The sequence below is a fragment of the Chiloscyllium plagiosum genome, chromosome 18, assembly GCF_004010195.1.
Source record: "Chiloscyllium plagiosum isolate BGI_BamShark_2017 chromosome 18, ASM401019v2, whole genome shotgun sequence".
Lineage (NCBI taxonomy): Eukaryota > Metazoa > Chordata > Chondrichthyes > Orectolobiformes > Hemiscylliidae > Chiloscyllium > Chiloscyllium plagiosum.
Window position 1 is genome coordinate 6,830,907 of NC_057727.1, and position 23,322 is coordinate 6,854,228.

Below are 23,322 nucleotides of genomic sequence, written 5' to 3' on the forward strand. Positions count from 1 at the left end.
CTAAATTTAAGTAATCAAATTTAATTTCTTCAACTACTGTAATTGAATTTGAACTCATGTTGCTCGCTGACTAATTCAGACTTCTGGATAACTAGTCCAGTAACAGAACTACAATGCTGTCACATCCATGCACTCTAGCTAGTGGTCACCACATCAAAAATAGGACAGAAAAGCCAGAGAGATTTTCATTTCTCTTTACCACTAAAGTGTCCCTCTCTGCCAGAGATCATCAATGACCAGATGAGAAACTGTAAGGTGCAATCTCTCATTTTCCTTCCTCTCTTTCTCCTAAAAATACTGTTGTTTCTAATTACAGCAAGCTGAGCTCCACAAATTTTAATCTGAACAGTCAGCCATATAGCAAACCACCAGAGAATAGAATGGAACCAAGTGAGTACAACAAAGTCATAGTAAGAATAGAAACACTTGCATCAGACTTTTAAATATCTGTGAAGCTGATGCTGTATTTCTGAACATGCTGGAAATATTCCACTATATTCTCAAATCAGTAAATTTACACTGGATGGTTTATTTGCTCTCTCTGACACTATGCTTACACAGAATAAATAAATTGTGTTGGGAGGATGAACAGGACAGTACACCTGACATTGGGGAACAGACAGTAGATTGTTCAGCCCTTCCACCCAGTTCCAACATTCAATTAGACCCACTGTGTATGTGTTCACTGTGTAACTATATTCACTCGACTTTGGTAATAACATATAGCTGTAATGTGCACTTACCTCTTCAACAGCACGCTTACACTGGGATACATCTCTTCATTTTGGGCTCCAAACTTTGCCAAGGCACTCACAGCAGCTGCAAAAATGTTAGAAAGAGGAAAATACAGTTCCTTTACTTGGGTTTGGAATCCAGCAAGGTGCTTTCAAACCACACACTTGAAGTCTACAGGTACAGTGAAGGTAAAATTCAGCACTCCAGCTTCAACATTTGAGCTAGTCCAATTGCCCTTGTATTGTACCATTGTGATTTGCTTCACAGGAACTCCCACAACTGCTCCTTGCCTCAAGAAAAAAATCCAGGAGAAGACAGGTTGGCTAGTCCCATCATTCAATTTGACCTCCTTTAAAATATATATAGTATATATAGGGAGGCAATGGCCCAGTAGTATTATCACTGGACTGTTAATCCATAGACACAGATAATGTTCTGGGGACCTGGGTTCGAATCCCACCATGGGAAATGGTGAAATCTGAATTCAATACAAATCTGGAATTAAGGATTAAACGATGACCATGAAACCATTTTCAATTGTCAGAAAAAAACCATCTGGTTCACTAATGCCACTTTAGGGAAGGAAACTGCCATCCTTACCTGGTTTGGCCTACACAGCAATATGGTTGACTCTTAACTACCCTCTGGGCAGCTAGGGATGGTCAATAAATGCTGGTCCAGCCTGCGGTAAACTCATCCCATTAATTAATAAAAAGAAATACAAACAGGTAGGTAATATTATATTCTTTCTTTCTTTCTTCCTCTGTGATCACCACCTTCTGAGCATTCTTTGGCTCATACTTTTTCAAAAAAAAGAAATATCTTTTATAAGCAGACACAAAGTGCAACTCACCTGCTCGGACCTCTTCGTTCTCCAGGATGACCCGATTATAGATGAAGCGAATGTACTTTGAAGGGTTGGGTGTCCTGGCTCCTTCCCTCCCAAGCAGGTGAAGGATGCGGGTGGCCAGGACTGTAAACTCACAGTCCTCAATGAACTCACAGAGGTGAGCCAGCCCAGTTTCCTTGCTCTCTGGGTTGTCCTCAATAATACAGATGATGCACTCCACAATGGCACGCTTGTACTCAAATCCACCCTGAAGGGAATGTCAGAATTCAGAACATGAACTAACTTTGGATTCCTCACTGCTGAAGAATTAAATGACAGTCACACCATCTGCTGGTTGCTGATTAACTAATTTGGAAAGGCCCACCCCTGGAAGGCAGAGAGATTTAATATTGTAAGCCACTTATCTGAACGCCCCATGAACATATATGGATAAACATTCAAAATGGTGTAATGAACCAGAGTTGAAAAAGAATGTCTCTGGTGTCTTATTTTCACCTGCTCCGCTTTATTCTCTGCAACATGAGCATGGTAATGTGGGAAAATAGGATCTTCCAATCGTGTAGCTCAATAATTGGATTAACAGGGGAACTGATCAGTTGTTGGGAAAACATCCTAACACATAGTTTAAACAAAAATCACACTTTCTGTTGCTGTCCTGAAGGCACCTGCTTTGGACATAACCATATACAACTTAGTGTAGATAAGTGGGGACAGACTCAATGGGCTAAAGGGCCTCTTTGGTGCTGTGTGACTAACTAGACTCCATAATTTACAAAGCAGCAAACTATACGTTTGAATAACGTTCCTAATACACTCAACAAGATGCACACCATTTTCTTCTGTATTTTTAAGCCAAATAATATTGCAGCTGTGGGATATTAGGTCAACAGGATTTATCAAGTTCTTTATCAAATTTCTGTTAAGATAGCAGAGACCAGAATACCATGTAATGTTAACAGGACTGTGGGTTAACCACCTCACAAGGTGATTTTTACCCCACTGGTGTTGTAATCATCATAATTCTGAACACCTCTATTAAATCTCACATTAACCGTACAGTAGGTAAGGATAAGAAAAAAAAAATTGAACAATGGGGTTCAGTTTGAAAGGGGATTTTGACAGAACTGATTGAGAAAACTATTTGCACAGACCAGAAGATCGGTAACCAGAGGACATCAGTTCAGAATAATTGTTAGGAGAACTGGCTTGCGAAGGGAAGGAGATTTTCTTTTTGTTTTAAAATGCAGTGAGTTACAGGGTTCTGGAAGGCATTGGTTGAAGCAGTGACTGCAGATACAATAGTAAATTGCAAAAGGGAATTGAATATGTGCTTGAAACTAAAAAGAAAAAATTGCAGGTCTGTGGGGAGAAAGTGAGATTAATTGGATAGGTTTTTAAAAAAAAACAATACAGGCATAATAGTTCTCCTTCTCGACTTTAAATTTCTGCAAAGTTCCTGAGCAATTGCAGTCAAGTTGCTATAGTCCCAGAGGATCATAGGGCTGTTCTCTCATTAGACAGAGAAAGATGATTGGTGGTGAGTTTAACCTGAAAGTCATCACATCTCAGGCGAGGGATGAGGTTGAGAAGGAAGGACCTTCATAGTAACCTCAGCCAGTGCAGGAATCGAACCTGCACTCTTGGTGTCACTCTGCAGCACAAACCGTCCAGCCCATTGAGCTAACCGAATCTTGTAAACTCTGCTCATAATGATCCAGGACATTAACAAAAGTATTTGTAAATAAAGGGTATGTTTTACAAAGGAAGCAGTAATTTTTAAGTATTCGATCTTAAATTAACACACCTCTTCCCGCAGCATAGTGAACAGGAAGTTCATCATCACAGAGTGCTTCCGTGGGAACTTCTGGCACAGAGTACTGATGGCTTGCACCACCACCACCTAAACACAAGATCATTGGAAGAACATCAAAGAGCAAGCCAGAGGAGTATTCTTTCCAAACATGGTTTTTGCCTTTAAATCAGAAACAAAGCGCTTAAAAACAAGCCAAATCAAACATACAAAAGCGGCTCAGGCTAGACACAGGATGTGAGCGGAGAAGGGATGCCGCAGATCTGCAGGTCAAAATGACTCTCAAGCACCAGAGATGAGGGCAAGAATCAAACCTAATATCTTCAAGATCATGAAGGAATTGCCAGAACGGCGAGTGATGTGCCTCACACGGTCAGCTGTCACTCAGCATAGAGCACATCCACTCCGAAGTCAGAAAACTTATACCTAAGCTGATCTTGTCAATCCCATTTCTGCATCCTTCCCAGAGCCGCTGGATTTCCACTCCCCTCCTGCCTTTAGGTCCCAGCTCTGCATTGCTGGATTTCCAATCCCCTCCTGCCTTTAGGTCCCAGCTCTGCATTGCTGGATTTCCACTCCCCTCCTGCCTTTCGGTCCCAGCTCTGCATTGCTGAATTCTTCCAAGTCCTAGACTGCTGTTTGTTTCTGAAATCAAGCACAATCTATTCCCCCAGTGGCCTGGTAAATAAGTATACCACAAAATGTATAACGAGGCACAGAGTCTGTATTCAGTTCTACACCAAATGTGCTGGTTGCAATCAGGTCACAGTTTAATTGATTTTGAGGGCCCCTGGTTAGGGAAGAATAATCATCTTGAGTTGTTCCTGCCCTCCGACAAGTGGTTTCTGCTGGAAAGACAGCGTGTGCACATGTATAATATCCACAGTCTCAGTGGATATACGAGGTCTCTTAGGTGGACGACATACACATGAATTAGGAGTAGAAGTTAAGGTCTTAGACCCTGCTTTACCACTCAGTAAGATCCTGCCTGACCTGATTACTCCACATCCCTGACTGCTCCTGACAGAACCCCACCTACTCCTGACAACGTTTCACTCCTTGCTTATTGAGAATCTGTCCACCTCTTTCTTCAAATTTTCCAAGGGCCATGGCTCCAACACAATGAGGAAAAGTATTCCAAAGACTCACGACTCTCTATGAGAAAGACATCCTTCCTTAACTCTATATTAAATAGGCAACCCTTTGTTCTAGATCTGTCCAAAAAGGGGAACCATCTTTTTCACATTGCTGGAACCCAATGATGTGTAACACTGGCAACAGATCATGAACAAAATGGAGGGTGAAAAATATTACTATATAATATATAGGTTAATTGAAGTAGGTATGTTGGAAATATATGACGCAACTTGATATGCACATAGAGGAAATAACAGAAGGATATGGTGATAGGACGAGATCCAATAGGGAGTAAGTTGACTACATCTGAAGCATAAACACTGACATAGAAACCCTACAGTGAGGAAGCAAGCCATTCAGCCCATGGATGCCACATTGACCTCCGAAGAGAACCCCTTCCAGACCCACCCCTCTACCTTATCACTGTAACTCTGCATTTACCATGGCTAACCCACCTAGCCTGCACCTGGTTGGACACAATGGGCAATTCAGTGTGGCCAATCCACCTAAACTACACATCTCTGCACTGTGCGAGGAAACCAGAACACTGGAGAAAATCCACACAGATGCAGGGAGAACGGGCAAAATCCACACAGTCGCCTGAAGGTGGAATCGAACCTGAGTCCCTGGCGCTATAAGGCAGCAGTGCTAACCACATAGACCATAGCTGGAGCCTATTCCTGTGCTGTCAATTCTTTATCAAACAAGAACATTCCTTTCTTTAATAATAAAAAATATAAATCTGGTAAGGATGCCTGGGAATTATCAAAAATTCTGGAAATGGGTGAAAATGCACAAGATTACTGAGCGCCATCAGTGAATAGGGAGGTGGAAATGGTTACCTTGAACTCATCTGAGATTTCTGACATAAAAGAGGAGATCTGCTTCATGAGACGGTCAATGCTACTCTCACTGCCCGTTTTCAGCAGCGTGGTGATGGCGAGTGTGGCAATGCTGCGGTTCGAGTCGGTCACCAGGTTTTCCAGATCCAGGTTGCACGCAGTCACAGCTGATGGATGCTTCATCGCCACCTGGAAAACAAGCAGAGCAGCAACTTTAAACAAAAAACTCAACAGCCCATCAGCGCACTGATCTCCTCCCCAGATGAATGCCACTGACACTGAACGCACGTTGAAAAATTCCAACAAAATAAGACAAATTCAATTCGACCATCATTGGGGAGGGAATGACCCAGTGGTATTATCGCTAGACTATTAATCCAGAAACTCAGCTAATGTTCTAGGGATCTGGGTTTGAATCCTGCCAGGACAGATGGTGGAATTTGAATTCAATCATAACCTGGAATCACGAATTTGCTGATGACCACGAAATCATTGTCGATGGTCGGAAAAATCCATCTGGTTCACTAATGTCCTTCAGGGAAGGAAATTGTCATCTTTCACTGGTCTGGCCTACATGTGACTCCAGACCCACAACAATGTGGTCGACTTTCAATTGCCTTCTTAAATGGCCTAGCAAGCCGGTCAGTTCAAAGGCAACTAGGGACTGGCAATAAATGCTGACCAGCCAGCGATGCTCATGTCCCACGAGTGAATAAAAAAGAACAAATGTCATGAGGAAGAGTAGGGAAATGGGACTAAATAATTAGCAGCTTGCAAACTGCTGTCACAGGCACATTGGGCCAAATGTCCTTCTCCTGTGCTGTATGATTCTGTGATTCTAAAGGCAACTGTTTAAGTAAGGGAGCCACCTCTGTAGCATAAAACATTAAACACTTATGCAAGATGAGACTTAAACATAATACCTTGAAATTAGTACGCTGATAGCAACAGATTATTAACTCATGGAAAATAAATTTACATGAGATAAGACCGTAAGGCATAATTAGACAGTTTTGTCTATCTAGTCTGCTTCACCATTCCATCATGGCTGTTATGTTTCTCAACCCCATTCTTCTGCCTTCTCCCATAACCTTTGATCCCCTTACTAATCAAGGATCAACTTTGTCTGTCTTAAATCCACTCAATAACTTGGCCTGCAGCAATGAATACCATAGATACATTACCCTCTGGCTACAGAAATTTCTCCTCCCCTCAGTTCTAAAAATTGTCCCTTCACTCTGAGGCGGTGCCCTACGGTCCTAGCCTCTCCTACTAGTGGAGATATCTCCATGTCCACTCTATTCAGGCCTCGCACTATTCTGTAAGTTTCAATCAGATCCCCACTCATCCTTCTAAATGCCTTTGAATACAGACGCAAAGTCCTCATTTGACAATCCTTTCATGCCCAAAATCATTCTTGTAAACCTCCTCTGGAACCCCTCCAACGTTACCACATCCTTCCCTAGATACAGGGCCCAAAACCGATTACAATATTCCAAAGAAGATCTGTCCAGACCTTATACAGCCTCACCAGTACATCTCTGCTCATGTATTCTAGCCCTCTTGAAATAAATGCTAACAATGCATTTGCCTTTCTAACTACCAACTGAGCCTGCATTTTAGAGAATCCTGAACCACAACACCCAAGTCCCTTTGTGTTGCAGATTTCTGAAGCCTTTCCCCATTTAGAAAGTTAAAAATCACACAACACCAGGTTATAGTCCAACAGGTTTAATTGGAAGCACACTTGCTTTCGGAACGTCGCTCCCATCACCTGATGAAAGAGCAATACTCCAAAAGCTAGTGTGCTTCCAACTAAACCTGTTGGACTATAACCTGGTGTTGTGTGATTTTTAACTTTGTATACTCCAGTCCAACACCAGCATCTCCAAATCATGTCCATTTAGAAATGCCTCTAATCTTCCTATCAAAGTGCATAACATCACACTTGCCCACATTATTTTACATCTGCCACTCCTTTGCCCACTCTCTTAGTCTGTCCAAGTCCTTCTGCAGTATCCCAGCCTCCTCAATGCTACCATTTGTATCATCTGAAAACTTAACAACAATACTCTCAGTTCCTTCGCCAAGATTATTAATGGATAATGTGATTAGTTGAGATTCAAATACAGACCCCTGCTGAACTCCACTATAGTCACTGGCTGTCATTCTGAAAAAGACTGTCTGCTTTCTGTCAGGCAGTCAAAACTCTATCTATGCAAGTACCTTGCCTCTAACACCAGGGGTACTGGTCTTATTTAGCAGCCTCCTGTGTGGCACCTTATCAAAGGCTTTCAGTAAATCCCCTCAATCAACACCAACACAATAGATTATCTCATAGCTTGTTTAACTGAGAGTTTGCTGTGCACAAATTGAAGGCTGCGATTTTTACCACAGCTTTCATTCGCTGAAAACTTTTTAAAATGTCTTACAGTTAGGGAAATGTGTTACAAAAATGCACAACTGCTTGCTGAAAAGCAGAGAATTAATAACTTCAGAAAACTGTTTTATGACACTAATCATTAGCTATGATAGCAGTAACTACTGTGGGATGGTTACAGTTCAGAAAGTCAATGACCACCAGTTTGTTACAGCAATCGATAACTAATCTCATTTCCGTCCTCATTCTCTGCATTTGATCATTCCATTTTATTGTTTATCTGCTCTTCCATTATGAAGATGCAATGATCTCTGCCTCAAGTTACTCAGTGGGAAAGTATTATGTGCCCCAACATCCCATAGAGCACAAACTTTCTCCCATGTTTTATTTATCAGGCACCGCATCACTGAATTCCAATCCCTGGAAATCATTAAATTAAATCTTTGCGCAATTTAAATGAAAGTTTTTTTTAAATCTCCTTTGCTCCAGCATGTCTCCATAACTATAGGTCCCCATCACTGGCATCAACCACTCAGCATAAAGAAAACCTTTGTGCCAACGTGCAAATATCACCCTTCAAATCTCCTCTTACCTTATTGAGTGTCCTCACTGCTGCATATCGCAGGGCTGCCTTAGGCGAACTACAGAACAACTGTAGCACTGCAGGGAGCAAAAAAGTTCAGAATGAAAGGCCACATAAAAAGCAAAAATTTACTGCATCTCACTGCCATATGGTCATCAGGAATTTGTTAAACTTAATGCAAACCTAATCACAGACACTGTTTGTGTAGGGTTGTGAGATAATAATATGATCCAATGTTCGTAAGGCAATCAAGAAATTCTGGCAAAAACAAAGTAATAAAAATAGAGCAATACGGAATAGTTTGCATTGTAAAATGTAGAATTTGCCTACAGTTCTCCAGACAATGGACTATTATCCTCAGTCATACTGTTAGCTCACAGATATCCTAGCCTATATTCTTCAAACTTCTGACATTTTGTCCATCCTTCATCGCCTTAGTCCCACCATTAGCAGCCTTGCCTTTAGCTCTCCAAGCCAGAGGTGCTGGAATTCCTTCCCTTAAACCTCTGCACTTCCCTTTTTCCTTAAAGGCTCCTTGATTGAGCTTTTGGTTACCCATCGAATAAGTTTACTAAATTCTTTTTCTGATAGTTGGAACCTATCAAGACTTTTTACCACATTAAAACACAAATTCTTATTGAAGTCGAGAAAGTGAAGCACAAGCTATACAAGCACACTGGAGGAAGCAGAATGCTTGGTCAATTTTCTCAGGTCCCTTTTGCGAGGGTGAACAATTGGGAGACCTCCTCGTGAACCTCTCAGCTTTACTAAGAGGGTCAACATTTCAATCACTGAGCCAGAACAGAAGTTATTCTCTAAGCATTTTCACCTTTACAATATTTATTCAAACTATTTTTCTTGGCTTTCACACACTTACCAGAGACAGCAGGAGCCAGTTCTTTAGCTGTACAGTTTGGCAGGTTGACAATGGCAGAGGCTGCTTCATAGACTACCATCTCATGCTTGTTCCTCATGCAGTTCTCAATGAAATCAAATAGAGGACTGTCACGGCTGAGAGAACAACAAAACAATCTATTAACACCCTGTTGATCAACAAACCCTTCTCTTGGAAGTCCAGGAATTTAAAAAGGCAAACTTGGATTTCAGAATTGAAAAAGGGTTGCACTTCTGCAGAGCACAAGCAAAATTAAAATAAACCTTTAAAGGAAAATGTAGCAGCACCACGTGCAGCATATACTCCAGGAGTCGGGGCTGCCTCAACTTACTACCACTCATGTTTTCTCACCAAAGGCAACCCGCATAAATAACACAATGATACCCAGAATTCTTAAATATCAGGACAGGTTGTCAGAATTTGAACCTACTTCTTTGGAAAAGAACACTATGTGGGATGCAAATGCGTGCTCTAAACACTCGTCCAATCGTACACATTTGTACTCAGTTACAGAATATTACACTCCTGATGGGACCAGCTCACTGCACACTGAACAGCTACTCAACAGCATGCCAGTGTGTGTCTGGTGCAGACATACCACATCGTATTCTCTCTGTCATAGTAATCAGACCTCTACAAAGCAGCTCTTCCATATTTTCCAATAGCACTGGCAAATCTCAGAGTCACAATGATGTACAGCACGGAAACAGACCCTTCAGTCCAACCAGTCTATGCAGACCAGATATCACAACCAAATCTAGTCCCACCTGCCAGCACCCGGCCCATATACCTCCAAACCCTTCCTATTCATATACCCGTCCAAATGCCTCTTAAATGTTGCAATTGTACCAGCCTCCACCACATCCTCTGGCAGCTCATTCCATACCTGTATCACCCTCTGTGTTGTCCCGTAGGTCTCTTTTATATCTTTCCCCTCTCCTATGCCCTCGCGTTCTGGACTCCCCCACCCCAGGGAAAAGACTTTGCCTATTTACCCTATCCATGCCCCTCATAATTTTGTAAATCTCTATAAGGTCGCCCCTCAGCCTCCGACGCTCGAGGGAAAACAGCCCCAGTCTGTTCAGCCTCTCCCTGCAGCTCAAATCCTCCAACCCTGGCAACATCCTTGTAAATCTTTTCTGAACCCTTTCAAGTTTCACAACATCTTTCCAATAGGAAGGAGTCCAGAATTGCACGCAATATTCCAACAGTGGCCTAACCAATGTCCTGCACAGCTGCAACATGACCTCTCAACACCTGTACTCCATAATCTGACAAATTAAGGAAAGCATACCAAACGCCTTCTTTACTATTCTATCTACCTGCGACTCCACTTTCAAGGAGCTATGAACCTGTACTCCAAGGTCTCTTTGTTCAGCAACACTTCCTCGAACATTACCATTAAGTGTATAAGTCCTGCTAAGACTTGCTTTCCCAAAATGCAGCACCTCACATTTATCTGAATTAAACTCCATTTGCCACTTCTCAGCTTATTGGCCCATCTGGTCAAGATCCTGTTGTAATCTGAGGTAACCCTCTTCGCTGTCCACCATACCTCCAATTTTGGTGTCATCTGCAAACTGACTAACTATACTTCTTATGCTCACATCCAAATCATTTATGTGGATGATAGTCCCTCAGGACTCCCTCCAACAACTTGCCCACCACCGGCGTCAGGCTCACTGGTCAATAGTTCCCTGGCTTGTCCTTACCACTCTTCTTAAACAGTAGCACCACATCAGCCAACCTCCAGTCTTCTGGCACCTCACCTGTGACTATCGACGATACAAATATCTCAGCAAGAGGCCCAGCAACCACTTCTCTAGCTTCCCACAGAGTTCTCGGGTACAACTGATCAGGTCCTGGGGATTTATCTACCTTTACCTGTTTCAAGACATCCCGCACTTTCTCCTCTGTAATATGGACATTTTGCAAGATGTCACCATCTATTTCCCTACAGTCTATATCTTCCATATCCTTTTCCACAGTAAATACTGATGCAAAATACTCATTGAGTATCTCCCCCATTTTCTGCGGCTCCACACAAAGGCCGCCTTGCTGATCTTTGAGGGGCCCTATTCTCTCCTTAGTTATTCTTTTGTCCTTAATGTATCTGTAAAAACCCTTTGGATTCTCCTTAATTCTATTTGCCAAAGCTATCTCATGTCCCCTTTTTGCCCTCCTGATTTCCCTCTTAAGTATACTCCTACTTCCTTTATACTCTTCTTCGGATTCACTTGATCTATCCTGTCTATACCATATATATGCTTCCTTCTTTTTCTTCACCAAACTCTCAATTTCTTTAGTCATCCAGCATTCCCTATACCTACCAGCCTTTCCTTTCACCCTGACAGGAATATACTTTCTCTGGATTCTCATCTCAATACTGAAGGCTTCCCATTTTCCAGCCGTACTTTTACCTGCAAACATCTGCCCCCAATCAGCTTTCGAAAGTTCTTGCCTAATACCGTAAAAATTGGCCTTTCTCCAATTTAGAACTTCAACTTTTAGATCTGGTCTACCTTTTTCCATGACTATTTTAAATCTAATAGAATTATGGCCGCAAAACCATGTGGAAAATTTACTCCAGTCGCAGCGCAGGTCGCTGCAGTATACCCAACCTTTTCCCTATTCCTTTGAGTTTTCCTTATTGACTCACTATCATGAGCGGAAGGGCAGATGGCTCTGAACACCGTCTCTAAACCCACAGAACGTTAAACGTTTCAAATGACACTACCAAAAACAGCAAGCCTCAAGCTATCAACAGTGTCTGAGATATCAATATTTGCCTTTGATCAAAATTCGATACTGTTGCACCTATTAAAATGGCAGTTCTTCAGCAGTTTTTTAAAAAAATCAAGTTCCTTATCACTGAGTCAAGACCATTAACTGGTCAAACTAACCTAGATGCTGATGATTACGTGTGCTAAAATAGCAAGCCTCAAGCTATCAACAGTGTCTGAGATATCAATATTTGCCTTTGATCAAAATTCGATACTGTTGCACCTATTAAAATGGCAGTTCTTCAGCAGTTTTTTTTAAAAATCAAGTTCCTTATCACTGAGTCAAGACCATTAACTGGTCAAACTAACCTAGATGCTGATGGTTACGTGTGCTAAAATGGCTGGAAAACTGTGCTGAGCTTGCAAAGGCCTAACAGATCTTAGTTCTACTTAACTGTCACCTATTTATTAGTCAACTGTTCAATATTCTTTCAATCAGGATTAGTCTTCAGGCAAGAATTAATTTGAACACATAAGTTGTAGTGTCTTCTCCCCAATCATTTCTTCCCTCACCTTCTGGAAGTTTTGGCGAACTCTGAGGTTTTCTTCCTATTATATGCTGCCGGGTTGTGCTAACTTTGTGATCTGGCCAAGATCAGCCAATTCAGCACGGTGCAGAGATTAAACCAAGGAAATCCATGCTCCAAGCACTTCTCACAATGGATAGTTCTTTTACCCACAGGGAAAAATGCTGATGTGGAGAAGACAAAAGAAAAATGGAGTGCATGCTAAGCATGAACTCACTAACGCTTCAGTGTAATGGTTATACTTCTAATTGACATTGTCAAAAATTTGGCAAAACGGCTTTAAGTCACACATGTTCATACATTAGAAAAATTAAAGTTATCAGATTTCAAAGTGCCATCCCCTCTTACCAAGTCTGCTTCTGACTAGCTCTGTTTTGCAAAGATAAAGTGTTGAGTAATGGGGAAGACAGATTGCTGAGGACACTTGCTGTGCATCCTGTGGGATTTTGGGCATCAGGATGGATGAGGAATTCAGAGCTGCAAATTTTGGATGGCAGCCTAAAGGTTCCTTTGGAGTTGGAGCGCCAGTCAGTGTTTTTGCAAGGAATGTTGCAAATGCATTGCTACTCGCCAATGAAGCGCTGAGACTCATTTTATGCGAGGATCATAGTCAAGAATCCAGTTTGAAAGTAACCTTCACTTCAATTTGACACTGCCACAAATATTAAAATGATCATTTTTCTACAGATTTATTTTCCCTTTTCCCTCTACCAGGGTTATCTGTGCATGAACCATGACAGTCAGTGTCGGCAGTTTTGCCAAATATGGAGCAGCTTAAAGCCAAGCCTGATCTCATGCTCACCAGGAATCAGCTGTAAGATGCCTGGCTGATTTTCCCAGTGACACAGAGACAGATTGTAGTGCACTAACCCAGAACGGACTACAAAACCCTCCGAGGCCTCTTTGGTCTGTGTGCATTGAATGAAAAAAAGAACATGTGGAGGAGTCTAAAATAGGAGCACACAATCTCAAACTCAGAGCCAGGCTAATCAGAAGGGAAGTTGGGATACAGTTTCACACAAAAGGCAATAGAAGCATTAAATTCCTCCACACAAAAAAATACTAAGTTCCACTCGAGTTGATCACATTAAATCCAAAGTCAAAGGGCTTTCTTTTCCAGACTGGGGCACAAAAGGATATGGAGCCAAGGCAGGTAAACACAGTGTTTAAATATGGATCAGCCATGATCTCAATGAATGGTGAAATAGACTCAACAGCTTGAATAGCCTATTCCTATGAAAGGCCATATCTAAGAGAAACTATTCCAATCCTTGTAGTGTGTAAACCATCCTATGGTTTATTTTATTCATTTACAGGATGTGGGTTTCACAAGATAAGCCAGTATTTATTGCCCAACCGTAATTGCCCTTGGGAAGGTGATGTAAGTGGTCTTCTTGAAACAGTGTAGTCCATGTGGTGTAGGTCTTTTTAGCAGACTTTTGGTAGCTATTACATACAATGCAGTGGCTTGCTAAGCCATTGTAGTGGTTGACTCTCCAGTGGGTCAAGTGGGCCAGATCAGGTAAGCACGGCACCTTTCTCTAAATGATATTAATAAACCTGATAGGTTTTTATGATAATTGACAATGATTACATGGTCACCACCAGACTAGTTTTTAATTCCAGATTTAGTTACTGAATTGAAATTTCACCACCTGAACTTATGTTTTACAGAATCAACATGATTATACCACTGGCTCCTAGCAAGCATGGTGTTTAGGAGTCTTGTTTTTTTTAATGCATTTTGTGATTAAGTTAGAGCCATGGTACAATGATATTTTTAATTTTAGACTATGCGTTACAAACAAGCTCTCCCACATTAAGTAAAATGTGGCTAACTGCAGAGCTTAGTCCTCCCTGTGGTGCCCCTGGTGCAACTTCAAAATGTTCTTCCATCTCATTTGCAGCAGTTGCAAGGAATAAGGACCAACAGCAATTTCTCAATGCACCAGCGGACAGCCCAATTAATATTAGGCTTGCTGGCGATACAACACAAATGAGCTTTTTGTTTAAATATTTTTCTAGTTCTCATATCAGCCTTCAAGTGGCATCTATGAGTGAAATGTTCAATCAAAATAGGAACCAGGGTTAATATTATAAAGCCCATACTGGGACCTGCATTCTTCATCCAGAGTGGTTAAAATATGGAGCATGCCACCACAAAGAGAAGTTGAAGCAAACAGCACTGATGTATTTACAGGGACTGCCAGAGAGAAAGTAATACTAGGATCTCCTGATAGATGCAGATGAAGAAGAACCAAGAGAAAGTGCTTGAGGGGCAAACACAGAATACAGTACAGAAACAGACCCTTTAATCCAACTAGTCCCTGCTGACCATAATCCCAAACTAAACTGCCTGTGCTTGGCTCATACCCCTCCAAACATTTCTTATTCACGTACCTATCCAAATGCCTTTTAAACGTTGTTACTGTACCTGCATCCACCACTTTCCCTGGAAGTTCATTCCACATACAAACCACTAAAAAAAGTTGCCCCTCATGTCCTTTTCAAATCTTTCCCCTCTCACCTTAAAAATATGTCCCCTATTCTTGAAATCCCCCACCCTAGGGAAAAAACACCTGCCATTCATCTTATCTATACCCCTCATGGTTTTATAAACTTCCAAGGTCACCTCAACCTCCTATGCTCCAGTGAAAAATGTCTTAGCCTACCCAGCCTCTCCTTATAACTCAAACCCTCCATTCCCATCCTTTCTTCATCCCAGCAAAATCTTTTCTGGACTCTCCCTTATTTAATAATTTCATTCCTAAACAAGGTAATGCAGAACTGCACACAATAGTCCAGAAGACGTCTCACCAATGTCCTGTACAACCTCAATATGATGTCCCAACTATTATACACAAAAGGTCTGAGCAATGAAGGTAAGTTCACTAAGCACCTTCTTAACCACCCTGACTACCTATGACACAAACTTCAAATATTTATGTACCTGAACCCCTAGGTATCTGTTCTACAACACTACCCAAGGGCCAACATTTAATTGTATAAGTCCTGCCCTTGCTTGGTTTACCAAAAATACAATGCCTCATATTTATCCAAATTAAACTTTATCTGCCATTTCATAGGCCAGTTGGGCTGTATAGCCTGTTTCTGTGCTGTCAGGTATATGCACTCCTATGCATTGAGATGGTCTAAACCCATTTCATACATGTTTCTTGCAAGCAGCAGACTTCTTGCTCATTATATGATTGAGGGAGATAGAGGAGAGAGCTATGAACAGCACCAACTTGATCCTTGCCAGTTCAGTCAAGTGTGGGAGACCTTGTCACAAGTTCCAATGGTACAACAGAAGAACATGGTTCATTTGACCCTGAAAGGTTCTCACTTGTCATCCTCCTCCAACAGTTTACTGGCGATGCGGATCATCATGCAATAGGCAAATGGTGACTTGAGGCCCTGGCGTGCGAACTTCGACACCATCTTGTTAACAGCAAGCCGGTCGTTTTTCCTGATGTGGTACAGTAGCCCCAGAGCATGATACTGAAAGAAAGGAGTGCAGTCACCCACTGTTTTGGAGGAAGTACTACAACCAGTATGCAGACATGGAAAAGTTAATAAGCTCTTTATAATGGCATTTGTTGAGGGAATATTGTCGAGAATGCTGACAAAATCTCTGTTAAAATGGGGATTGTTTAATTCCTTTTGAACAGGTAGACAATCCAATAGATTGCCATCTTAAGTAAAAAGCAGTAAGCCTGATGGTGCAGAACTTTCTCAATACAAAAACAGAAATTACTGTAAAAGCTCAGCAAGTCTGGCAGCACCTGTGGAGAGAAGTCAGAGTTAACATTATGGGTCCAATGACCCATCTTCTGAACAGGAGGTCTGGCAGCATTCTCTCTCCATGGGTGCTGCCAGCCTGCTGAGCTTTTCCAGCAATTTCTGTTTTTGTTTCAGATTTCCAGCATCCGCAGTTCTTTCAGTTTCTTTTCAGCACTCTATCAAATCCATCCATAATTTTCAAAATGACTATTCAATCACCCACTGACCTTCTCTAAGTAGAATAATATCAGATTCTCTCATCTCTAATATCATTCTAGCAGACCTTCTGTACACCTCCTCAAAAGACTTGACATCCTTCCTAACATTTGCTGCTCAGCACTGGGCACAATACTCCAGCTACAGACTAAATGGTGATTTCTAAATTACTTCCTTGCTTTTGATCTCCTATGATCAATGCAATCAGCTAATTCAACAGAAAAGTACAGATTCAATCTTGAGTCTTGAAGTGCAATGGGTTTAAGTAGAACACTGGGTGGCATACATACCCACTAACTTAGAGTCATAGAGTAATACAGCATGGAAACAGGCCCTTCGGCCCAAACTGGTCCATACTGACCATGGTGCACACTCAGCTAGTTCCAACTGCTCGCATTTGGTCCACAACCCTCCAAACTCATCCCATCCACATACCTACCCAAGTGTTTTTTTCAAAAAGTTGCTATTGTACATTCCTCAACCACTTTCTCTGGCAGCCCATTCCATATATGCACCACTCTCTGCATGAAGAAGTTGCCCCCCAGCTCCTCCTTAAATCTTTCCCCTCTCACCTTAAACCTATGCCCTCTAGTTTTCAATTCCTCATCCCTGGGAAAAAGGCAATAATAAGCTCACTCCACATTCCCCTACGTTCCAAGGATTTAGCCCTATTCTGGCCAATCTCTCCCTGTAACTCATGCCTACTAGTCCTAGCAACATCCTTGTAAATCATCTTTGCACTCTTTCCAGTTTAACTACATCTTTCCTACAAGAGAGTGACCAAAACTGTACACAATACTCAATTTGTCAGTGTTATCAGTGAATAGTTTGCATTGACTTTACATTGTGCAACCATTCGATTTACCTGCACCATAATGTTGTCACTGGAGGCTGCCTCTTGAGCTTCGTTCACCCAGCGCTTCACCACATCAAAGCCGGTCTTGAGCAAGTGCTGCAGGACACAAAGGAAACAGTGGATTAATGACATCCTCTTCCAACATATCCATTGAATGATATTTGCAATTGAATTTCAAAATCCCAAAGCAGCACGTACAGCATTTCGAGTTGACAAGACAAATGTCATTCCTTCATAAAATGCCACTGTACAAAATCAGAGCAATGAATTACCAGGAAGTTAAAGTAATAAGAAATGGAGTCAGGCTGTGTAAATAACTTCCATATCAGGACAAGTCAGCATTATTCCTATACCAAGTTACTATGATATATTTTGCAACAGACAACAGCACTCACCAAGGAGGAAAGCAATGCTGAGCTGGAGACACTGGGCACTTTGTCCACGATTGCCTGCTTCATGTACCTTTCGATAGCTTGCAGCATGGTGCCCTTCAGGAATCATACAAGAGAGTGAGTGAAAGAGATCCGAAACAGCACCTTCCATAAGGTCAACACTTTAAAAACTAATGACAGAGAAGCCCAGATAATATTTAGCGTTTAAAAGCAAAAGAACTGCAGATGATGTAAACCAGAAACAAGAACAGAAATTGCTGGAAATTTTAACCCTGATTTCTCTCTACAAATGCTAACAGACCTGCTTAGCTTTTCCAGCAATTTTTGTTTTTGTTGTTTGTTAATGTTTAGTGTTTCTCAGTTCAACCCTACGGACTCCACACTTACTATTGTGTTAATTTCCTCTTTAACCAGCAGTGAAATTGCATTGCCTTTTTCTTTTTGTCTGTCCTTCGATGCTCTGCTCCCATTCCTGGTCAACCTGCAGCCATGTCTCTGTAATTTTTTTTTAGATTACTTACAGTGTGGAAACAGGTCCTTCAGCCCAACAAGTCCACATCGACCCGCCAAAGCGCAACCCACCCAGACCCATTCCCCTACATTTTACCCCTTCACCTAACACTACGGGCAATTTAGCATGGCTACAATCTTGGCTACATGATTCTGTTTTCATCCGCGTGTATGATAAATTTATCCTTTTTTTTTTAGGCAGCACAGTGGCTCAGTTGTTAGCACTGCTGCCTCATGGCATCAGGCTACTGTGTTTGATTCCACTCTCGAGCGACTGTGTGGAGTTTGCACGTTCTCCAAGTTTCCTCCGAATGCTCCTTTTTCCTCCCACAGTCCAAAGATGTAGAACTCGGACTAAGCCCCACTCTCTGCTACTGGATCCTTCATTTCCTGACCCACACGCCATAGTGAAGATTGGGGACAATATTTCATTGTCACTAACACTCAACATTGCAGCACCCCAGGGATATGTACTCAGCCCCCTACTGTATTCACTGTTCTCCCATGACTGCGTCAGCAAATACCAGACTAATGACATTTACAAGCTCACTGTTGACACCACCATAGTTGGTCGAATATCAGATGGCACTGAAACAGACGACAGGTGGAAGACCTGGAAAAGTGGTACACTGAGAACAACCTAGCCCTCAATGCCAGTAAAACCAAGGAACTCAATACTGACTTTCGGCAGGATGTTACTCATGCACCCCCCTACACATTAACAGTACAGAGGTGGAACAAGTGGAGAGTGCCAAGCTCCTCGGAGTGGTCATCCACAACAAGCTTTCTTGGACTCTTCATGTGGATGTACTGGTTACAAAGGCTCAACAACACCTCTTCTTCCTTAGGCAGCTGAGGAAATTTGGCATGACGGCAAATAACCTTGCCAACTTTTATAGGTGGGCCATTGAGAGCATTCTGTCCAGAAGTATCACTACCTGGTAGGGCAACTGCGCTATTCAAGATCGGAAATGGTTACAGTGAGTGGTGAACTTGGCCCAGACAATCACAAAGGCCAACCTCCCATCTATAGAATCCATCTCCCAGGCTCGCTGTCAAGGAAAGGCTGCCAGCATTCTCAAAGATCCATTCCACCCTGGCAATGTTTTTCTACAACCTCTACCATCGGGGAGAAGGTACAGAAGCCTGAACACACGCACCAGCTGGTTTTGTAACAGTTTCTACCCTACTGTTGTTAGAATACTGAATGGACTCTCAATCTCTTAACATTCGCCTGTACCTGTGTTTTTGTTTTTGCTGCTATTTACCTATTATTTACTTATCTATGCTACTTAACTCTGTGATCTGCCTGCATTGCTCGCAAGACAAAGCTTTTCACCGCACCTCGGTACACGTGACAATAAATTCAATTCATTCATTCAATTCAAGTCAGGTGAATTACCCATAGTGCCCAGGGATCTGCAGGGATAGGTGAATTAGCCAAGGGAAATGCAGGGTTACAGTGACAGGATGGGTAAGGTGGATCTGGGTGAGATGCTCTTCAGAGGGTCAGTGTGGACTCAATGGACCAAATGGACTGCTTCCACACTGAAGGGATTCTATGATTCTATGTAAATGTTTTTTGCATTCAGGCACAAACTTTTAAGGTTTACTTTTTTAACATTACATGGCCCATTCCCATTACTTTTCACTGTGACCTTGTTTGATCCGCCCTTGATTTCTCTGCTCAATATTTTTCTTAGTCTGCCGTTGTTCTTGTCCTTGATTTCCCTTCCTCTGATTCTGTGCATAGGCTCCCACCCCCTGCCATCTTAGTTTAAAGCTTTCCCAACCACTCCAGCAAGACTCCCCTAGAACAGTAGTGTCAGTCCTGCCAAGCTTGTACTGGTCCTTGCTCACCCAGAACCGGTCTCAATGCTGCAGGAATCTGAAACCTACTGTTTCTACTCTGACTAGCACATGGCACTAGTAGCACACATAGAAACATAGAAAGTAGGTGCAGGAGGAGACCATTCAGCCCTTCGAGCATGTACCACCATTCAATATGATCATGGCTGATCATGCAATTTCAGTATCCCATTCTCTGCCTCTCCCCATCCCAATGATGCCTTTAGCTGCAAGGACCACGTCCAGCTCCATCGTGAATATATCTAGTGAAATGGCCTCAACAGCTTCCTGTGGGAGAGAATCCCACAGGTTCACAACTCCAAGTGAAGAAATTCTTCTTCATCTCAATCCTGAATGGCTTACCCCTTATTCTTAGACTGTGACCCGTAGTTCTGGACTTCCCCGATATGAGGATCAAGCTTCTCACATCTAGTCTGTCCAGGACCTGGACCTTTTGCAATACTGCTTATAGGATATCACTTTTTAAAATAAAAATTGCTGTTTGGCACATCCGCTTGATTCACGTCTGCGCTGAGAAGAGTGCAGAGCTCTTCGAAATTTCTAAGCTTCAAACCATTCTTGCTTTCACAGATCCTTACAGAAGTAATAAGAGTTGACAAGAGCAGTGGGCAAGGAGAGCAATAGGGCTAACCTAGTTTAGAAGAGTTTTACTTAACCATCTAAATTAAAAACACACAGTTGCAATAAGAAGCTCATTGAAGCAACACACAAAAAACATTTTAGTCAGTTTCATCCTCACAACGTAGATTAACAGATCTATTGAGAGATGGCTTTAACAGTTCTTCTGCTATAGTTCTCCACCTCGTAAGCATGTTATTTACTTTTTTAGATATAGTTAAGGTGACTTATAATGTACTGAAATAGCTTTATTTTTCTGTTTTTGAAGTTCCATTTAAAACATTGCTGCCTTGAAGAAATGTTTTCAGAACCGTTTTAAAAAAAGATAATCAATACATATTGACCGAGGCATGATAAACTATCTGTGCTGAATCATTCCCTGTAGCTTTTTTTTTAAAACCCTGATGAATGTACCGAACAGACCTTTGGGTTTGCTACTGTGGAAAATTTATCCTGAACAGTTAGCCTGATAGCTTAACTGTCTGGTGTTACATTGAGTCACTAAAACCTGTACAATTCCAGGTCTCTAGGAGAAAGTAAGGACTGCAGATGCTGGAGATCAGAGCTGAAAAATGTGTTGCAACACATTTTTCAGCAATTCCAGGTCTCTGTCAGGTTTGCTGGTTTTACCCTGGAGTAGTATCACATAATTACAAATTATTTTGGTAGCCTTGGCCCTACCACTGCAATCTCAGGACATGAAAATAGAGTCAGGGCTCCTGACATCCTCCGACTCCAAATGGAGAACGTCCCTTTGATCAATGGCACTGGGTCGAGAAGACTTCAAAAGGCAGAGAATATTAGGGAGGAAACCCCAGGGCTTAAGCATTCAAAGACACACTGGCCAAAGATGGAGTAATGAAAACCAAGGATGTACAACAGGCCAGATGTGGAAAACGATATAATCAAAAAAACTGTCAAAATACATGTGAAAACAGAAATACATCTCTTCAGAAAAAAAACTGCCTTATGAATACAGACAATTACACTTTCAATGCTTACAACTATGGGCAGTGATGTCAGTATTGGGAACGAGAACATATATTTTTCATAATTAAATCCCTGAGCAGGACAGTGCTGGTTAGATGCAAGATGAAGCAATCTCTTGCTGTATCCCAACAAGGTGTTTCAAATTCCACCGCACCAATGTAATCATTTCAGCAGCAGCCAGTCTCTGAACCCAGTCATTCCAGTACCATTCTATGGGCAACACCACCCACTTCTAGTGGAAACTAGGCAGACAATCTCCAATTTAGAGTCCTTACTGCTGCGGAATTGAGATTCAAATAGAAGGACACATTGCGTTAGTAACAAAAACTCTGTTTTATAATTTGATTTTTAAAACATCATCCTATAAATTATGTCCACATGCAAGTCCGCCTTTTGAGCACGGTACTTACATCAGTAATTTTACACAGTGCTCTCACAGCAGGTCCCCGATAATTGTCTTCTTTCCCAGTCATGTCTTTAGTCAGGCTAAAGGAAAAGAAAATGCAGAATAACTGAAGCAATAATTAGTTAGATTGCAAAAACCTAATCCTCTTAACTGTAACTATAAAGAGTATTCCTTTTCAGGCTAATATGACCAATTAACTGTTAAAACACATATCTGTAATGTGGGCTGTTTATTTAAAAACACTATTTAGATGTCAGGTGGAAGGAAGATTACAACTTGCACGGCGCTTTTTAAGAGTTCTTTAAAGTCAATACATCATTTTACAACACTGACACTGTTGTAACTTAGCATTATTGCCGATAATTTGGCCACAGTAAGATCCCACAAACAGCAATGTTGGTAAAGGGATAAATAACGTCCAACCCTCAGGAAAACTCCTCTGCTCTTCTTACAAAAGAGTGGGATCTTTTAAATCCACCAGAAAGTGCAGGCCAGGCCGCCCTAACCGCTCATGTGAAAGCCAGCATCTTAGTGCTGCACCAGCAAATGAGCCAAGATTACGAACTCAAGCACCTGGATTGAGCCCCGAAAGCTGCCTATTGACTTTCGTAGAACATAGAACATAGAACAATACAGCACAGAACAGGCCCTTCGGCCCACGATGTTGAGCCAAACATTTGTCCTAGGTTAAGCACCTATCCATGTACCTATCCAATTGCCGCTTAAAGGTCGCCAATGATTCTGACTCTGCCACTCCCACAGGCAGCGCATTCCATGCCCCCACCACTCTCTGGGTAAAGAACCCACCCCTGACATCTCCCCTATACCTTCCACCCTTCACCTTAAATTTATGTCCCCTTGTAACACTCGGTTGTGCCCGGGGAAAAAGTTTCTGACTGTCTACTCTACCTATTCCTCTGATCATCTTATAAACCTCCATCAAGTCACCCCTCATCCTTCGCCGTCCCAACGAGAAAAGGCCTAGCACTCTCAACCTATCCTCGTACGACCTATTCTCCATTCCAGGCAACATCCTGGTAAATCTTCTCTGCACCCCCTCCAAAGCTTCCACATCTTTCCTAAAGTGAAGCGACCAGAACTGCACACAATACTCCAAATGTGGCCTAACCAAAGTCCAGT

At 42.0% G+C, this 23,322-nt stretch overlaps 1 protein-coding gene across 2 annotated transcripts in view; it reads right to left on the reverse strand.

Moving 5' to 3' along the window:
* Window positions 1-23,322, reverse strand: part of LOC122558821 (coatomer subunit gamma-1) — a 70,914-nt gene that overhangs the window by 22,666 nt on the left and 24,926 nt on the right. For both annotated transcript variants that reach the window (XM_043707622.1, XM_043707621.1), the window contains exons 6-15: window positions 22,187-22,262; window positions 17,793-17,885; window positions 17,407-17,493; window positions 15,889-16,043; window positions 9,215-9,348; window positions 8,347-8,414; window positions 5,375-5,563; window positions 3,390-3,485; window positions 1,589-1,832; window positions 744-819 (exon numbers count right to left, since the gene is read on the reverse strand). In XM_043707622.1, coding sequence (XP_043563557.1) covers window positions 744-819; window positions 1,589-1,832; window positions 3,390-3,485; window positions 5,375-5,563; window positions 8,347-8,414; window positions 9,215-9,348; window positions 15,889-16,043; window positions 17,407-17,493; window positions 17,793-17,885; window positions 22,187-22,262 — 1,218 coding nt within the window. The remainder of the gene's footprint in view (window positions 1-743; window positions 820-1,588; window positions 1,833-3,389; window positions 3,486-5,374; window positions 5,564-8,346; window positions 8,415-9,214; window positions 9,349-15,888; window positions 16,044-17,406; window positions 17,494-17,792; window positions 17,886-22,186; window positions 22,263-23,322) is intronic.